General features: G+C 41.2%; 1 protein-coding gene and 1 long non-coding RNA gene across 3 annotated transcripts in view; one reads left to right on the top strand and one right to left on the bottom strand.

The window, feature by feature from the left end:
- Window positions 1-7,650, bottom strand: part of LOC117936085 — a 15,245-nt gene extending 7,595 nt beyond the window's left edge. The window contains exon 1 of the long non-coding RNA XR_004654879.1: window positions 7,410-7,650. This is a non-coding gene — a long non-coding RNA (uncharacterized LOC117936085). The remainder of the gene's footprint in view (window positions 1-7,409) is intronic.
- mnat1 (MNAT1 component of CDK activating kinase) overlaps window positions 1-13,852 on the top strand; it is a 34,823-nt gene that overhangs the window by 1,759 nt on the left and 19,212 nt on the right. For both annotated transcript variants that reach the window (XM_034858853.1, XM_034858852.1), the window contains 5 exons: window positions 5,722-5,874; window positions 6,246-6,319; window positions 8,727-8,830; window positions 9,022-9,162; window positions 10,383-10,514. In XM_034858853.1, the coding sequence (XP_034714744.1) occupies window positions 5,722-5,874; window positions 6,246-6,319; window positions 8,727-8,830; window positions 9,022-9,162; window positions 10,383-10,514 (604 nt within the window). The remainder of the gene's footprint in view (window positions 1-5,721; window positions 5,875-6,245; window positions 6,320-8,726; window positions 8,831-9,021; window positions 9,163-10,382; window positions 10,515-13,852) is intronic.

Genomic DNA, 13,852 nt, shown 5'->3' with positions numbered 1-13,852 from the left:
GAAAGTAGCTAGAGTGAAGCTCATTTCCCCCAGGTTTTTTACACCTAACTTACTAACATAAGAAACCCCTAAAGCAGGCGGTTAAGTCTTATTTTATAATGTTTTAAATCTTAACGGTTGGCCGTTAACTTACAAAAGACGTTGACACACCTCATGAACTTTAAGCTAACATGTAACGGTTTAATGTGCTAACCTATCTGGTCATAGATAATGTGACTAGTATAAAAACGGAAAATTACTTCCTGTTGGATATAAACCCCTCATTCATATTGTTATGTTAATATTAATATTACATATGCATAGCGTTATCTCTTAGAAACATTAAAGGTAGCATTAGCCTAAGCAGAAGAGTTAACACAGTTTATAGGTGGTTTATGCTCTATCACAGCCTTATAAGGCTGCGTGACAACTGTCAATCTTGCTAGACACTGTTTAGAAACAGACAGTTAGCTCTGATTAATAAAACTGCATTGCTACGTTGTTTGCACCTGGCTTGCTTATTTGTACCCCTCTTTAATAACTTGCTGAAGGAGTGGTCAGTCTTTTGAAATAATACTTTTAATGTAAAGTACTGCAAATTCAGGATGGCAGAGAGATGAGGAGTATACACTTTCTGTTTGAAGCTTTGACCACATAATGAATACAAAATAGTTCAGAGGTGGTAAAAAATGGCCAACTTAAAGGAACAAAGACAGTCTAATCCACACAAGGACTGAACTGCATGATCAAAGTATGACTAATGCTTTTTTTTGTTCTAAACTGATGAATAATGTTCTCTCTTAAGATGGTTCTTATTGACCATCTTATGGAGATGGACAAAAGCCCAAGCAGAGACAGAAATCAGTCACAACCCCATACCCTGTCCTAACCCAATCCAGTCAAAATGCAACCTAGACATAAACATTTCCACCTTCACACCTACCTTTAACCATCTCAAGACTGAACCCTAAACATAACTTTAATAATGTCCGTTTTTACTTACTTACTAAAGCCCTGTGGTGGGTCAGTTACAGCACTTATTACCCTGGTGGGATTCTACATTTTGCATAAAACACAAAATCAAAAATGCCCATCACAAGTTACCAGTGGCTAAAATATTAACTTATATTGAAAATTAGAATTAGATTACATTTTAAGTAAATTTAATTTACAATAACATTAAACAATGTAAGCAAGTCTTTGCTCTTGTCAACCTGTAATTGACAAGTATATGGTATTTTATGTTAAAAAAATGAACAACAATTAATAAAAAGTGGAAAAATTTGATTTTGATTGACTGGATTGCTTAATAGAGTATTGTAATAATTGTTCTAGCACTAGTTTACGCTAATGCTATTTATTGTGACGCTGCAGATTTTATTGTGCTTCATCGTCATGTCAAAAACTTGTTTGCTGTGCATTTTGCAATATTTCACCTTGTCATCTGTTTAAAAAACTGGTCATTGAGCATAGTGCAGTCATGAGCGTCGTGCAGTGATGGTGGTAGCCTGATGAGAGCATCTTTTCGACCCTGTCTGTTTATTGACCGTACCATCAGGAAGTGGCCGTGCTTTGTCATCAGGTCAGCAAGCTTATAACTCACGGCCTCTGTCTGGATGCAGGACTACACGCAGAAAATTAAAATGATTCTGCAATGAAGCAATTTGGAGAGATGTCCTCCTGGCCCAGGTCACCTTGGAATCATTCCTCAGAGCGGGTGCAACTGTGAATTAATGCACCTCTCTGAAACTGCTGTACTCTCAAACTGTATCAGTATTTGCATCACTGGTGTCATTTGGTTTTTTGTTTGCGGCCGGGTTTCTTCGAGAGTTGATAGATATGGATGCCTGTACTGTAGCGTGAGCAATGTTTCAATTTCACAGTTACTGATTTCCCATTTTGATGCAATCGACTATGTGGAAAAGTGAATAAGAAAGAAAGGGAAATATGAAATTAGACTGCCCAATGTGTACATGCACATACCGCATACAGTACCAAGTGCAGTTCTTGGTTCCTCCCTAATTCTGCATAGTGATGCACGTCTGTTTACATTTGTGAGAATAAATTCACAGATTAGAATTTGTCCTTTCTTAGTGTATATTATTACCATATTTTAAGTAAAGTATGACATAACCTTTAACAGTCTTAGATGTGAATGTGTCATCCTATTAAATTGCAGTATTTTAATTTTGGGCTTTTTTGTCCACATATCCCAAATGTTTTCTGTTTTATACATTGGGCTATGGGAAACTGTTATGGGTATTTTTTCTGTATTTTCCAAATATGGGTTAAATGACTAAATTGATTTATTGAAAAAATAAATTAATACTGAACTTAATCATTAGCTGCAGCCCTAGTTGGACTCTCTGCACTTGTTCATTTATATAAATAACTGTAAGGCTCACTCTACCTTGAGTGGCCGTTCCCCTCTGGGCTGACCAGGCGATGCAATGCAGTATTGAGCTTGTCCACCTCTACCATACATCTAAATTTAAACCCCACCACAGCACATTTTGTATCCCTGTCACCGGGGGCATATGATTTTATTTATTACCTTTGCACAATGACACCTGACCAATGTCCTTTGGCATTTGACAGTAGTAGCCCAGTATACAGTGGTGATTACATGGGTTCTCCCTCCGTGAGGTTGGGGATAGATACAACTCATTAAGTAGAAGCTAGTTTCCTGTACCTGGTTGTTGTATGTTTTAGATAATTAGTGGGAAAAGTTTTTTCAGGCGTCCAGATTACTAGAAGTAAAAGCTCTGTTCATTCATTTCTCTGTAGATGCCTCCAAGACATGGATGGGCATAAAATACTTTAGGCTAAATAATCAGTACAAACATCCATTAAAGGAAATTTTAGGACAATTTTAGAAAGAAATGTTTTTGCTTTCTTGATGGGAGCTGGATGAGAAAGTCCATGGAGACTAAAAACTGGAAGTAGTGGAAAATGGCTAGCGTGGCTTTGTCTACAGAAATCTGCCTACCAGCACGTTTTACTAAATTTTAAATTGTTGGTTGTTCCATTTGAGTTGCTTCACACTTTTTTAAGATCACACAAACCTACACATTCTTCCCATGTAAGCAATCATACAATATCCTGGGCCTCAGCATTTTTTGACTGTACTGCTGCAGGTATTGTAGGTCACAGGGCAACACAGCGTCTTAGCAGGTTTAAATTTGACAAAAAGCAAGCCCTGTTCCGAATGAGTCATTGCTTGGTGAAGATCATGACCCTTGTGGCAGAAACCAGTGAATCCAACTCTTGTGAGTTTATAGGGATACTTTGTTTTTGCTCTTTCTTGCAAAAGGAGGAGGCAGAGATGCAGGCAATGTCACCAAGGGGTGGTGGTGGTGGGGAAGCTTCTTTGCTGAGCCAGGGCCTTGTTCACCCTCTTCTAACCACCCCCTTCTTTGACCTGCTGACAGCTGCAGATGGGAAAGATAGGAGCCTGAAGCTCTGAGCAGAACAGGTGAGAGAGGGAGGAGTCAGGAGCACTCAGTCAGCGACAACAGCCCTGGGACACAGAGATGGCAAGCTGCTAGAGATCTGTCGGCTCACTTAAATGTCTTTTTAGTAAGCCAAGTAATACGGTGTAGCTTTGGCAAGAGATATCTGAGTTCTCTTTTGATTACAAATTGCAACACACACGCTATCCGAAAGCTGTCACTCAGAGAAGGCACATTTCAGAAGAAAGGTTGCAAATTGACTCTAAAATCTCCTCCTTCCCTCTTAGACGGTCACCTCTTTGCTCTAGAGTTACACAGGATTTCCCCTTTGGAGAGTTCTGTTGTGTGGTCCATTTAAGGGGCAGGGGGCAAGCTACGCCCTACTATTCGCCCCGTGTTGATGAATGGGCTCTTTGTGGGCCTGTGGAAACAAGCTGAATCCCTCCATCTACCTCCATATGGCCAGGCCTATACATCTCCTGTAGCCTGGGGCCACAATGAACATCTGCCTCTTCTAGGGTGCACTTGAGAAGGGGCTTCTCATGCTCTGAAGCACCAACTGGACGACGCAGATGTTTCTGTCTGTCATTCAGCTTTCATTTTTATTTTGTGGCTTCATCTAAACCAAGCTAAACTGGCGTGCTTGTAAGATAGTCTCCTGCAATGCAAGTTATATTGGTTTGCTGAATGGCTGTAAGATCTCGATGTCACACTTGGCAGGTTGGGCTTGTTTGACCCATATCTGAGAGGTTAGATGTAAACAGCAAACTCCATGGCTCTGCAGTTTCTTCTTCAACTGCTTTTTTTATTCTGCTGATGAAGTGAAATGTCTTGCATGATGAGTCTGTCATGATTGTTCTTAAAGGCTCCATCCCAAGAAAGCTTGTGACTAGGCACCATTGTCTCGAGCCCAGTCCTTGACTTTGGAAATAAATTAATCATCCATACCATCAATGATGCATGGTGAAAAATCTGGCTTTTCCCATCATCTTTGCTCTATTTTGTTAAAACCGTTGGTGATTCAAAGCAGATAGTGACATTTGAAAACCAGATGTTTTTTTGAAGGTGGCCACAAGCAGGAAGGTGAATTCCTGTGGAAAACAGGATCCGCAGTGACTTAATTAAAAGAGTGTATTGTGCAAACGTTTGTTCAGCCCCTCCATCCCATCAGGGGAGATTTAGGAACATTCCCATTGTCTTCACTGTCTACTCCTCGCTTGAGTGTGACTGATGGGTAAACGCCTACCTGCATAAAGGTGTGATTGATGGCTAAGCTCACAATTGTGCCCTCACCTAGGTCTGACAGTTGCCATGGAGTCATGTTGTCATGGTGCATGAAGTATAGCTTCCTGTTTGAACCTGACCTTTACGTGAAATTGCACAACACTAGTATCCGAAGAGTGTTGTTGCTTTTTGTTAAGAATGGTCAACCGGACAGGCATCTTTACTGTACTGAATACAATGATATGAGGAACCAAAGGCTGCCTGAAAAACTCATCATGACAGTGCTATTCTGCTAGGTATTTTGTCCTGGAAAGTAATCACATTCAGTAAAAAGCTTTTACAGTAGATACATGTGGCTTAAACGTGGCTCCTTTCATTTAGGCACTTTGTCAGGAATAATAATGCCATTTTCTGCCAGAAGAAGGAAACCGGTTGGAATTGCATGTAAACATACTGATGCTTTTTTAACATATTAAAGTTACATTTTCAGATAAATGAAAGCCTTAAGCAAAAATTACAATTCATCTTAGAATACTTACCAATGAAATAAGCATTACACAAAACACTGCAATTGTCCATCCATATTTCTTTGCCAAAAGTTCCGTAAGACTGAGTCCATTCTTATAATGATAGACTACACTGTGAATTACAGAGCTGGGTTTTTATCATATTATGCAACGTGGCATGACTGAGGTCTCTTGAAATAACAATAAAGCAAATGTTTTTCCAGTGAATACAGACACACCACTGATGGGGTGTCAGACTAATTTCCTCTTGTCTGAGAGTAGGAGGCAGCCTAATCGACATTCCAATCATAATCGCAGCCCGCTTTGAGCACTCAGAGGAAATATTCATATGTCCCATTATCACCCACTGCGCCTGATGATAACTTACAGACATGGAGAAAAAAAAAAACACAAATTTGGTTTACTGTGAGGAAAATTGTATTTCAGCAGCCACATACATGCTTACAACTGACTCACAGGCCTGCCTGGGAGGGCCATCCCTTGAAACACTCGACTCAGCTTGATGTTTTTTTGTGTTTTTTGTCCCCTCTCCTCCACAGATGCGAGAACTGTGTGGAGATGCTGTTTGTGCGTGGTTCGGGTAACTGTGTGCAGTGTGACACGCCCCTGAGGAAGAGCAACTTCCGTGTGCAGCTCTTCGAAGACCCGACCGTTGATAAGGAGGTAGAGATTCGCAAGAAGGTGCTGAAGATGTGAGTGACCATGAGGGTGAGGGGTGCGGCTCTGCGTGTTTATGTGTCATCTAATGCCTCCTCCCACTTCTTAAGCCACCTTTGTCTTTCTCATTACGTTTGTTTTGTAGACAATGAGTCTCCCTGGGGGGCTCAAACGGTAAGGCTCTTTCGCTGCCAGGTTTTTACTTCTCAGCCCCTCCCTGGCTTTCCTCTCTCCCTCTCATCTGTTCTTTAATAGCCCCTAATTGATATCTAATGTGTGCCTATTAGGCAGTATGCAGACATGGTATTTTAAAATGGTTCATTTAATGGAGGCTATTAATGTCAGTGCATATCTGCTTTCATCAAGTTTTACTATTTGTCTCATCAGTTTTGTTCTTCCTTTGCAGATACAACAAGAGAGATTTTGACTTCCCCAGCCTGAGAGAATATAACGACTACCTTGAGGAATTGGAGGACATAGGTAGGACCCATGCTGAAACATAGAGCGAAGGGATGCTTATTAGTGTCATGCAAACATGTTTTGACTGGCAAGCTACAATGGACTTTTAGCATAGATATATTAAGAGATCAGGATATGATGCGGCCAGTCAGCCTCACTACTACTTTGTCCCAGTGGCCAAACCGTGCTGCTGCAATAAAAGAATTCACTACAGCTCAATATGCACCTTCCACATAGACCACCATTAGATATGTCTGTAAAACTGTTGACAGGACACCTCAAACTGCAAATATGGCCAATTATTACTCTTTGTAATAAACCATGGAGGTTTGATATTTGCAAAACTTTACCTGAGTTTAGATATTATTTTTTAATGTGGGACGTGATCCCAATGCAAAGTACAGTATACGGGCCAAGCGGGACAGGGAGGGCTTGGCCAAGCAGAGAGGCTAATGAGATTGTCATTTTAAAGTCTGATATTCAGTTTCTATCATATATATGATGGCATTTAGCTGTTTGAGCTCCTGGCCTGTCTTCCTATAAAAAGCCCAGTCTTCTCTGATTGATCAGCGTGACACTCTGTTGTGTTGGGCGGGCTGTGCTTGCTCAGGCAGCACCACATTTGAAATAGCCGTTTTCAGGCAGTTGACAAAAGTGCTCCAATTGAAGTGAAATGTTATTTTTTTGTACAAACCCCAATTCACATTAAGTTAGGACGTTGTGTAAAACGTCCTATATAAAAACAGAATACAATGATTTGCAAATCTTTTCAAACCTATATTCAATATAATACACTACAAAGACAATACATTTAATGTACAAACTGATATACCTTGTTTTTTTTTGTTGCAAAAATTCACTGATTTTGAGTTCCAAAAAAGCTGGGACGTGGACAACAAAAAGGAAACACTAACACCTGTAAGGAACATTCCACAGGTGAACAGGTTAATTGGTCATGATTAGGTATAAAAGGAGCATCCCCAAAAGGCTCAGCCGTTCACAAGCAAGGATGGTGCGATGTTCACCACTTCCTGAACAACTGCGTGAGCAAATGTTCCAAAAGTTAAGTGGCAAGGCCAAAAGCCAACATTCAATGCCCGTGACCATCGACTGCATTAAAAACCGACATCATTATGTAAAGGATATAACCATGTGGGCTCAGGTACACTTTGGAAAACCATTGTCAGTTAACACAGTTTGTCCTTACATCTACAAGTGCAAGTTAAAATTGCACCATCCAAAGCAAAAGCCATATATCAACAACACCCAGAAACGCTGCCAGCTTCTCTGGGCCCAACTCACCTGAGATGGACTGACGCAAAGTGGAAAAGTGTGCTCTGGTCTGACAAGTCCACATTTTACATTGTTTTGGACATCATGTCCTTTTGGGCCAAAAAAGAAGAGGACCATTCAGATTGTTATCAGCGCAAAGTTCAATCCAGCAGCTGTGATGGTAGGGGGGTGTGTTGGTGCCCATGGCATGGGTAACTTGCACATCTGTGAAGACACCGTTCATGCTGAAATGTACATAAAAGTTTTGGAGCAGCATATGCTACTAGCCAAGCAAAATCTTTTTTAGTAACCTCCCTGCTAATTTCCTCAAGATAATGCCAAGCCACATTCTGCATGTGTTACAACAGCGTGGCTTTGTAGTAAAAGAGTGTGGGTACTAGACTTGTCTGCCTTCGGTCCAGGCCTGTCTGTCATTAAAAATATGTATTAAATAACGTCCCAACTTCATTGGAATTGGGGTTTGTACATTATACTTCTATTACATACAACAAAAAACTATACAACACACATAGACTGGAAAAATCCCCCAAAACACAACAGGGGCTCTTTAAGTTGACTACCTCCGTTTTTTACCTTGTTAAACAATCAGAAGTCTCCTTACATTTACATGTACATTCCTCTACAAAAAGTTGCATTTTTTCCCCATAGCTTGAAAACAGCAAATGATTATACATTCTGTATCTGCTCTCTCCAGTGTGTCAGTATTTCACTTAGGTTCACAGAAATATTAAATTACCAGGTGTCATTTTTAAGGCTGAACCATTCCATCAAATAGAAAATTCTAAATGTCTTTAACCTCATTTTATACACAGCTCTCTAGTATTTCAGTTGTCCATATTTGTTATCTCTGGAACTCTAAACTGCACAATAATTGAAATAATAGTATTGTGGTTTTGAACAGTACTTGTGAACAGAGGTATTAATTAAAAATGGGCATAAAAGCACACATTTTCAGACTGTATTGTCTCCTGAAAGATGTTCATAGGTTGCATAGGTTGAAACCTGCATGAAAAGTGAGCTGAGAGAGAAGTGAAAGCCAAAGCTCCAAGGGTTCCAAAGCTGTTCAACCATCTGACAAACACTTCTTATGAAGTATGTTGTCCCATTCACGCTGGTTTGTGTTTCCTCAATGTAGTGTATAACCTGACAAACAACATTGAGGTGGAGAACACCAAGCTGCGGATGGAGCAGTACCAGAGGGAGAACAGAGATCTCATCCAGAGGAATAAGGTTAAACTTGTACGTACCGAGTATTTTCCCACACATGCATAATATCCACATTAATAATCATAATTAGGTGCTAAAATGATCACCTTGGAGAAGTCAAAGTGTAGGGTCAAGTTCAATATGGCATTGCTACGGCTGGTGGTAAGTCAGCCCTGTGGTCATAGATGTGACATGACATTTTGCAACATCCTTGCTCTCCTCAGACACGAGAGCAGGAGGAGCTGGAGGAGCTGTTGTTGCTGGAGCAGCAGGGCAATGAGCAGCGGAGACTGGACTTGCTGCAGGAGGAGCAGAGGCAGCTACAGGCCAAGAGGAAGAACAAGCAGGCTCTGCTGGATGAACTGGTGAGATACAAACTTGTTGAATGTTCACATGTCCACAGTCTGGTGAGCAAAAAGCTGTCACATTATAACAGATTTTCCAAATATCACACACACACGCACACGCACACGCACACGCACACGCACACGGACACAGCCTGAGGGTTCATGGCTGTGAGATCATTAAGAAACTATTACCATTCATTGTGCTGTGGGCTGCACTGCATTGTTCTCATTCTGTGATTCCAAAGCCTCCTGGCTCCATTGTGTTGAGCTGCAGGCTTTGGAAGTGATTGTTCCTGCAGAGCGTGCTGCTGAAGGACCATCACAGATAGCAGGCTAAGCTGTGTGTTTGTTTGTTTAAGGCACAGGGCCTGTTGACTGTAGGCAGATGAGATCAGCTCCGACCCCCCTTGGGGAGATGTCCTGAGCTTTGACATCTGTACATCCCTGTGGTCTCACTCACATACACCAACACATACAGTACATTTAGATTCAGTGTTGCTGTTTGCTGTATCAGTGTTTAACTAATCAATAAAACACATCACTGGGAAATAGTAACACACTTCTTGATAATTGTCTTATCTAATGTAAACAAAACATTTTACATTATTAGTCTCCTGGGTTAGGGTCATTTTCTTGAGTGTAATAACTTTTTTTCTCAACATTTTTGGGAAATGAGGAGCATTTAACCATGTGATGTCATCCAAATAAAACAAGTACATTCAGTCAAACCGGAACTTATTGGTGTTTGAAGCCATTGAATCACTTTTGGTCTATTGTTAAATGCTAAGATACCTCTAGACTGTCCTACAGTGGTTGTCCACCCCATCACAAATGTCCTATCTTTTCAGTGAACAAAGTGTCCAAGCTTGCACAGAGGTCTAAGAACAGACCTCTGTGCTTGGCAAGACTCCACTGGAGAAATTGAAATGCCCGACCTTGCATTTAATGGAGGTGAAGGCGGCGCAGTGCACTTGAAGTAGCGTTCCCTGCAGTGCCACAATTTTGTTGATATGGCTTTCATCAATAATGTGTCTGATGGCCTGAAAGCATGATTGGGTGGGTATTGGGGCTGCTTCTGGTTTCATCTTTTCTCAACATGCAAAAGTTCCAAAAAGAGAAGGCGTCAACATATATGAGTCACATTTTTTTTCACTTAGCAGTTCTGGATGGAGCACTTTGTTGCGTTTATCAGCCTCTAGACCTAAATTAACATTCTCATGTCCTATTTGTTTCTCCAGGAGCAGTCTCAACTTCCTGCAACCATCTTGCTTGCCCAGCACAAGGTCCGTGCTGCCAAGTTGGAGACCCAGATAGAGCAACAGAAGCAGGCGGTCAAACCTACCAATTTATTTTCAACTGGAATCCATATGGTGAGTGCAAAGGTTTAGGCTTATTAGTTCTTTAACCCTAGCCTGGTCCTACCAGACTCTTGTACATTTCATTTTTACAGAGTATCTGCCCACTCTCCATTGACAAGTGTTAACTTCCTTAAAGGTGGTATACGGTCGAAGTTTATAACTATTGGATCTGCCCAGAGCCACTCTGGATCTGCCATAACCGATCGCTAACGTTTGGTCGTGATGCCGGCTTAGCATTGCTAGCTTTTGCCTTAGCCTACTCCTTCACAACTAATGGAGCTGGAAAATCAAACCTCCCAAATCCAGTGGGGAGGAGGGCCACAACATCATGGCCACCAACAAAACTCAGCAAAGATTGTTCTTGCCCGGGCTTTAACTTCTGGATATTCGGCAGCATTGCCACAACGGACTGAATGGCTTCATTCGCATCTTTCTCTGCTGCCATTATGGAACTACAACTCTAGTGCACGACCTCAACGTCATCTCTCTTAGCCACTCCCTCTGTTCGCTAATCGGACTAGTAAAGATTTGACCGGAAAAAAACCAAGAATATACTGCAAACCCAGACATAGTACTTAGGAAAATAACAATTGAGCGGAAATACGGACGAGAGCAGAGCCAGGCTACTTTAACCCCAGTTCATAAATACAAATTCAAAGTGAAGGGACTGCGTTGGTAAATGCGTGTCGTTTTAGCTACTTGTGAGATAATGAATTACCATCCAGGAAGCCCAGGACAATGGTTTATAATATTACGAGGAAGCTTTCTACAATTCTGCAAAGTTATTTTTCACTTTGTCAATTGAGAGGTACACATAGTGGCCTCATTCAAATGAAAGAGAAGGTCATTTTTTTTCATGCTGTGGTAATGTCGGTCCAAACACGACCTTGCCTGCATTTGTCAGAGTGGGCTTTGCTGCTTCAGGTAAAAGCAGGGTGAGCACAGTGAAACATGATAGCTTGAAAAAGCTATACCATCGCTAATAATAAACAACAAATGGCTATATTTACAGTGAGCCCATGCAGGTTACGGTCACATGGTTGTTTACCTCTATGCACTAGTTGTATAGTGGATCTGAACAGTTAAGGGCTTTGAGTGATTTTAGTTCAGTGCTGATATAAACTTCATGTGGAGTGTATGTTGACAATAGAGCAGTGATAAAAGTCCAGACCTTCAAAGGGAGGATGTTCCTCTGTGTCTGGTGCTGCTTCAGTGTGGGAACGGGGCTCTTAGCCTGTCAATCATGTCATCACATTCCTGTGGGCGTACGGTGGACCCACAGGGAGAGCATGTGGGTTCAGGGCTCTGGCCGTTTTGAGCTTGCAGCTTTGTGCTCACCCTGTCTGGAGAGACCTTTCATTTGGTTATCGTTCAGGTTCTCGGTCGTTTATTTTCATTTTACTGTGATGAGATAGGCTATGTCATCGCCCCTACCCACCCCCACAGCAACCCTTATGAGGCATGGTTGTCTTCCCACAATTCAGTGATGCGTGGGAGAGATATCTGCTTAGTACTCACCTAGGCTCAAGCTGGAGCTACGTTTTGACATACTCAGGTATGACCCAATTCTTTATTTTCCCATCTTTGAAGAAAAAGCCTTTTTTGGCCTATGCTTCCCATTTAAATGTGTTATCCACTGGCATAGCTCTTTAAAAGGTCTGGGTAAAATAATCTAATGCAGTAAAAATCATTGAGACAAAAACATTAATTTACTCATTACACCCCAGAGACAACTGACTCTTCCACCAACCCATGGAAAAGCATTGCATTGATCCAAATGGAGGATTTAGTACTCTGACTCTCACCCCCTTGATATACAGCGTGAAGTTAAACTTGCTGATGGAGAGAGAAAAAGCACTATTGTATTGCTCTTGGCTTCGTCTGCGGCTGTTTTTCCTCGCCTCTTTCTTCCCATTTCTCTTCATCCTCCCGTCCTGTTGGTGTAGCAGAGCTCCAACCATGCATCTGCTGTGTTGGAACCAGAGACTTGAGTCGGGGGAACGTGTGGGTTTGGACTTCCCTTCACTTCAAAGTCCATAAGAAGGACTTCTGTTTGATTTGGTGGGATTTCAGAACAGAGCGGTGGATTCCTGCAAATTGCTGGAATTCATTTATCTGCGAGCTTGTGGTCCCTTCATCCAAGCAAGGTTTCAGTTTTTCTTCAGCAGAAATTAGAGGAGGCAATTGTAAAAACACATTTCTAAAGCTGAGCTACATTTCCATGATATGTCTTTAGTCACATTTAAGCTGATTTGTGCGCTTCTCTTCACTGACAAAAATATCAATTAGTGCTAAAATGTTTAGTCATTAATTGATTAGTCATTTGTTAGAAAATTGATGGACAACTTTTTTGATTCAGTCACTGAAGTCATTTATCAAAAATGCTAAACATTCACTGGTTCCAGTTTCTCAGATAGGAGGTTGTGGTCATTTTTTCAGTGTTTTTAACATTGTAAAATGATTATCATTGGTTTTTACTAGGGGTGCCACGATTGTCTAAATCCTCAATTTGATTACATCATCAGTTCTAAGGTAATGGTTCGATTCAATTCTCGATTTTTACTCTTATTTTGTTTAAGGCATAGGTTGCTTTGCCATTTTTAGACTAGACTTTTATGCAATATAATAGCTGACCTTTGTTCGCAATCAACCACTCTACATTGTCAAAAGTAAAACATTTATTAACAACATAATGTAACAATAACTTATATCTTCAGTCAATTGGAAACTAAGCAAATTAACCTGCCATCTAGTTTATCTTTTGCAACTGCTGTCTTCTTCACAGAGGATGACATTCAAATTCACAACAACTTCTCTGAACAGTTGTTCACAAACTTCAGGTTCAATTAACCTGAGTTAGGGGCCAGCCTAGTAACCTGAGTTATTAACCTGAGTCATGTCACTGAACCGGGAGAATGAACTGACTCACACCTGTTTGTTTTTTATTTATTGTTTTACCTCATACGTGTCGGCCACGCTTCGCTGTGTGTGTGTGTGTGTGTGTGTGTGTGTGTGTGTGTTTGTGTGTGTTTGTGTGTGTGTGTGTGTGTGTGTGTGTGTGTGTGTGTGTGTGTGTGTGTGTGTGTGTGTGTGTGTGTGTGTGTGTGTGTGTGTGTGTGTGTGTGTGTGTGTGTGTGTGTGTGTGTGTGTGTGTGTGCGCGTGGACAAGAGCGCGCGTGGACAAGAGCGCGCTGGTCTTCTTCTACTGTAGTGTAGTAATCTGTTATGCTGACTGGACGTGACATGGGGGGGCGTGACAGCATCGACGATTCCATTTTTGATTCAAAATGTATTCAAAACTTCGAAAAATTCCGTCGAATCGAAATCAACGGACATTAAGTTAAGTGATA

Source organism: Etheostoma cragini, chromosome 20 (assembly GCF_013103735.1).
Source record: "Etheostoma cragini isolate CJK2018 chromosome 20, CSU_Ecrag_1.0, whole genome shotgun sequence".
Classification (NCBI taxonomy): Eukaryota; Metazoa; Chordata; class Actinopteri; order Perciformes; family Percidae; genus Etheostoma; species Etheostoma cragini.
The sequence above is the reverse complement of the archived record's forward strand: the minus strand, read 5'-3'. Positions and strand labels throughout refer to the sequence as shown.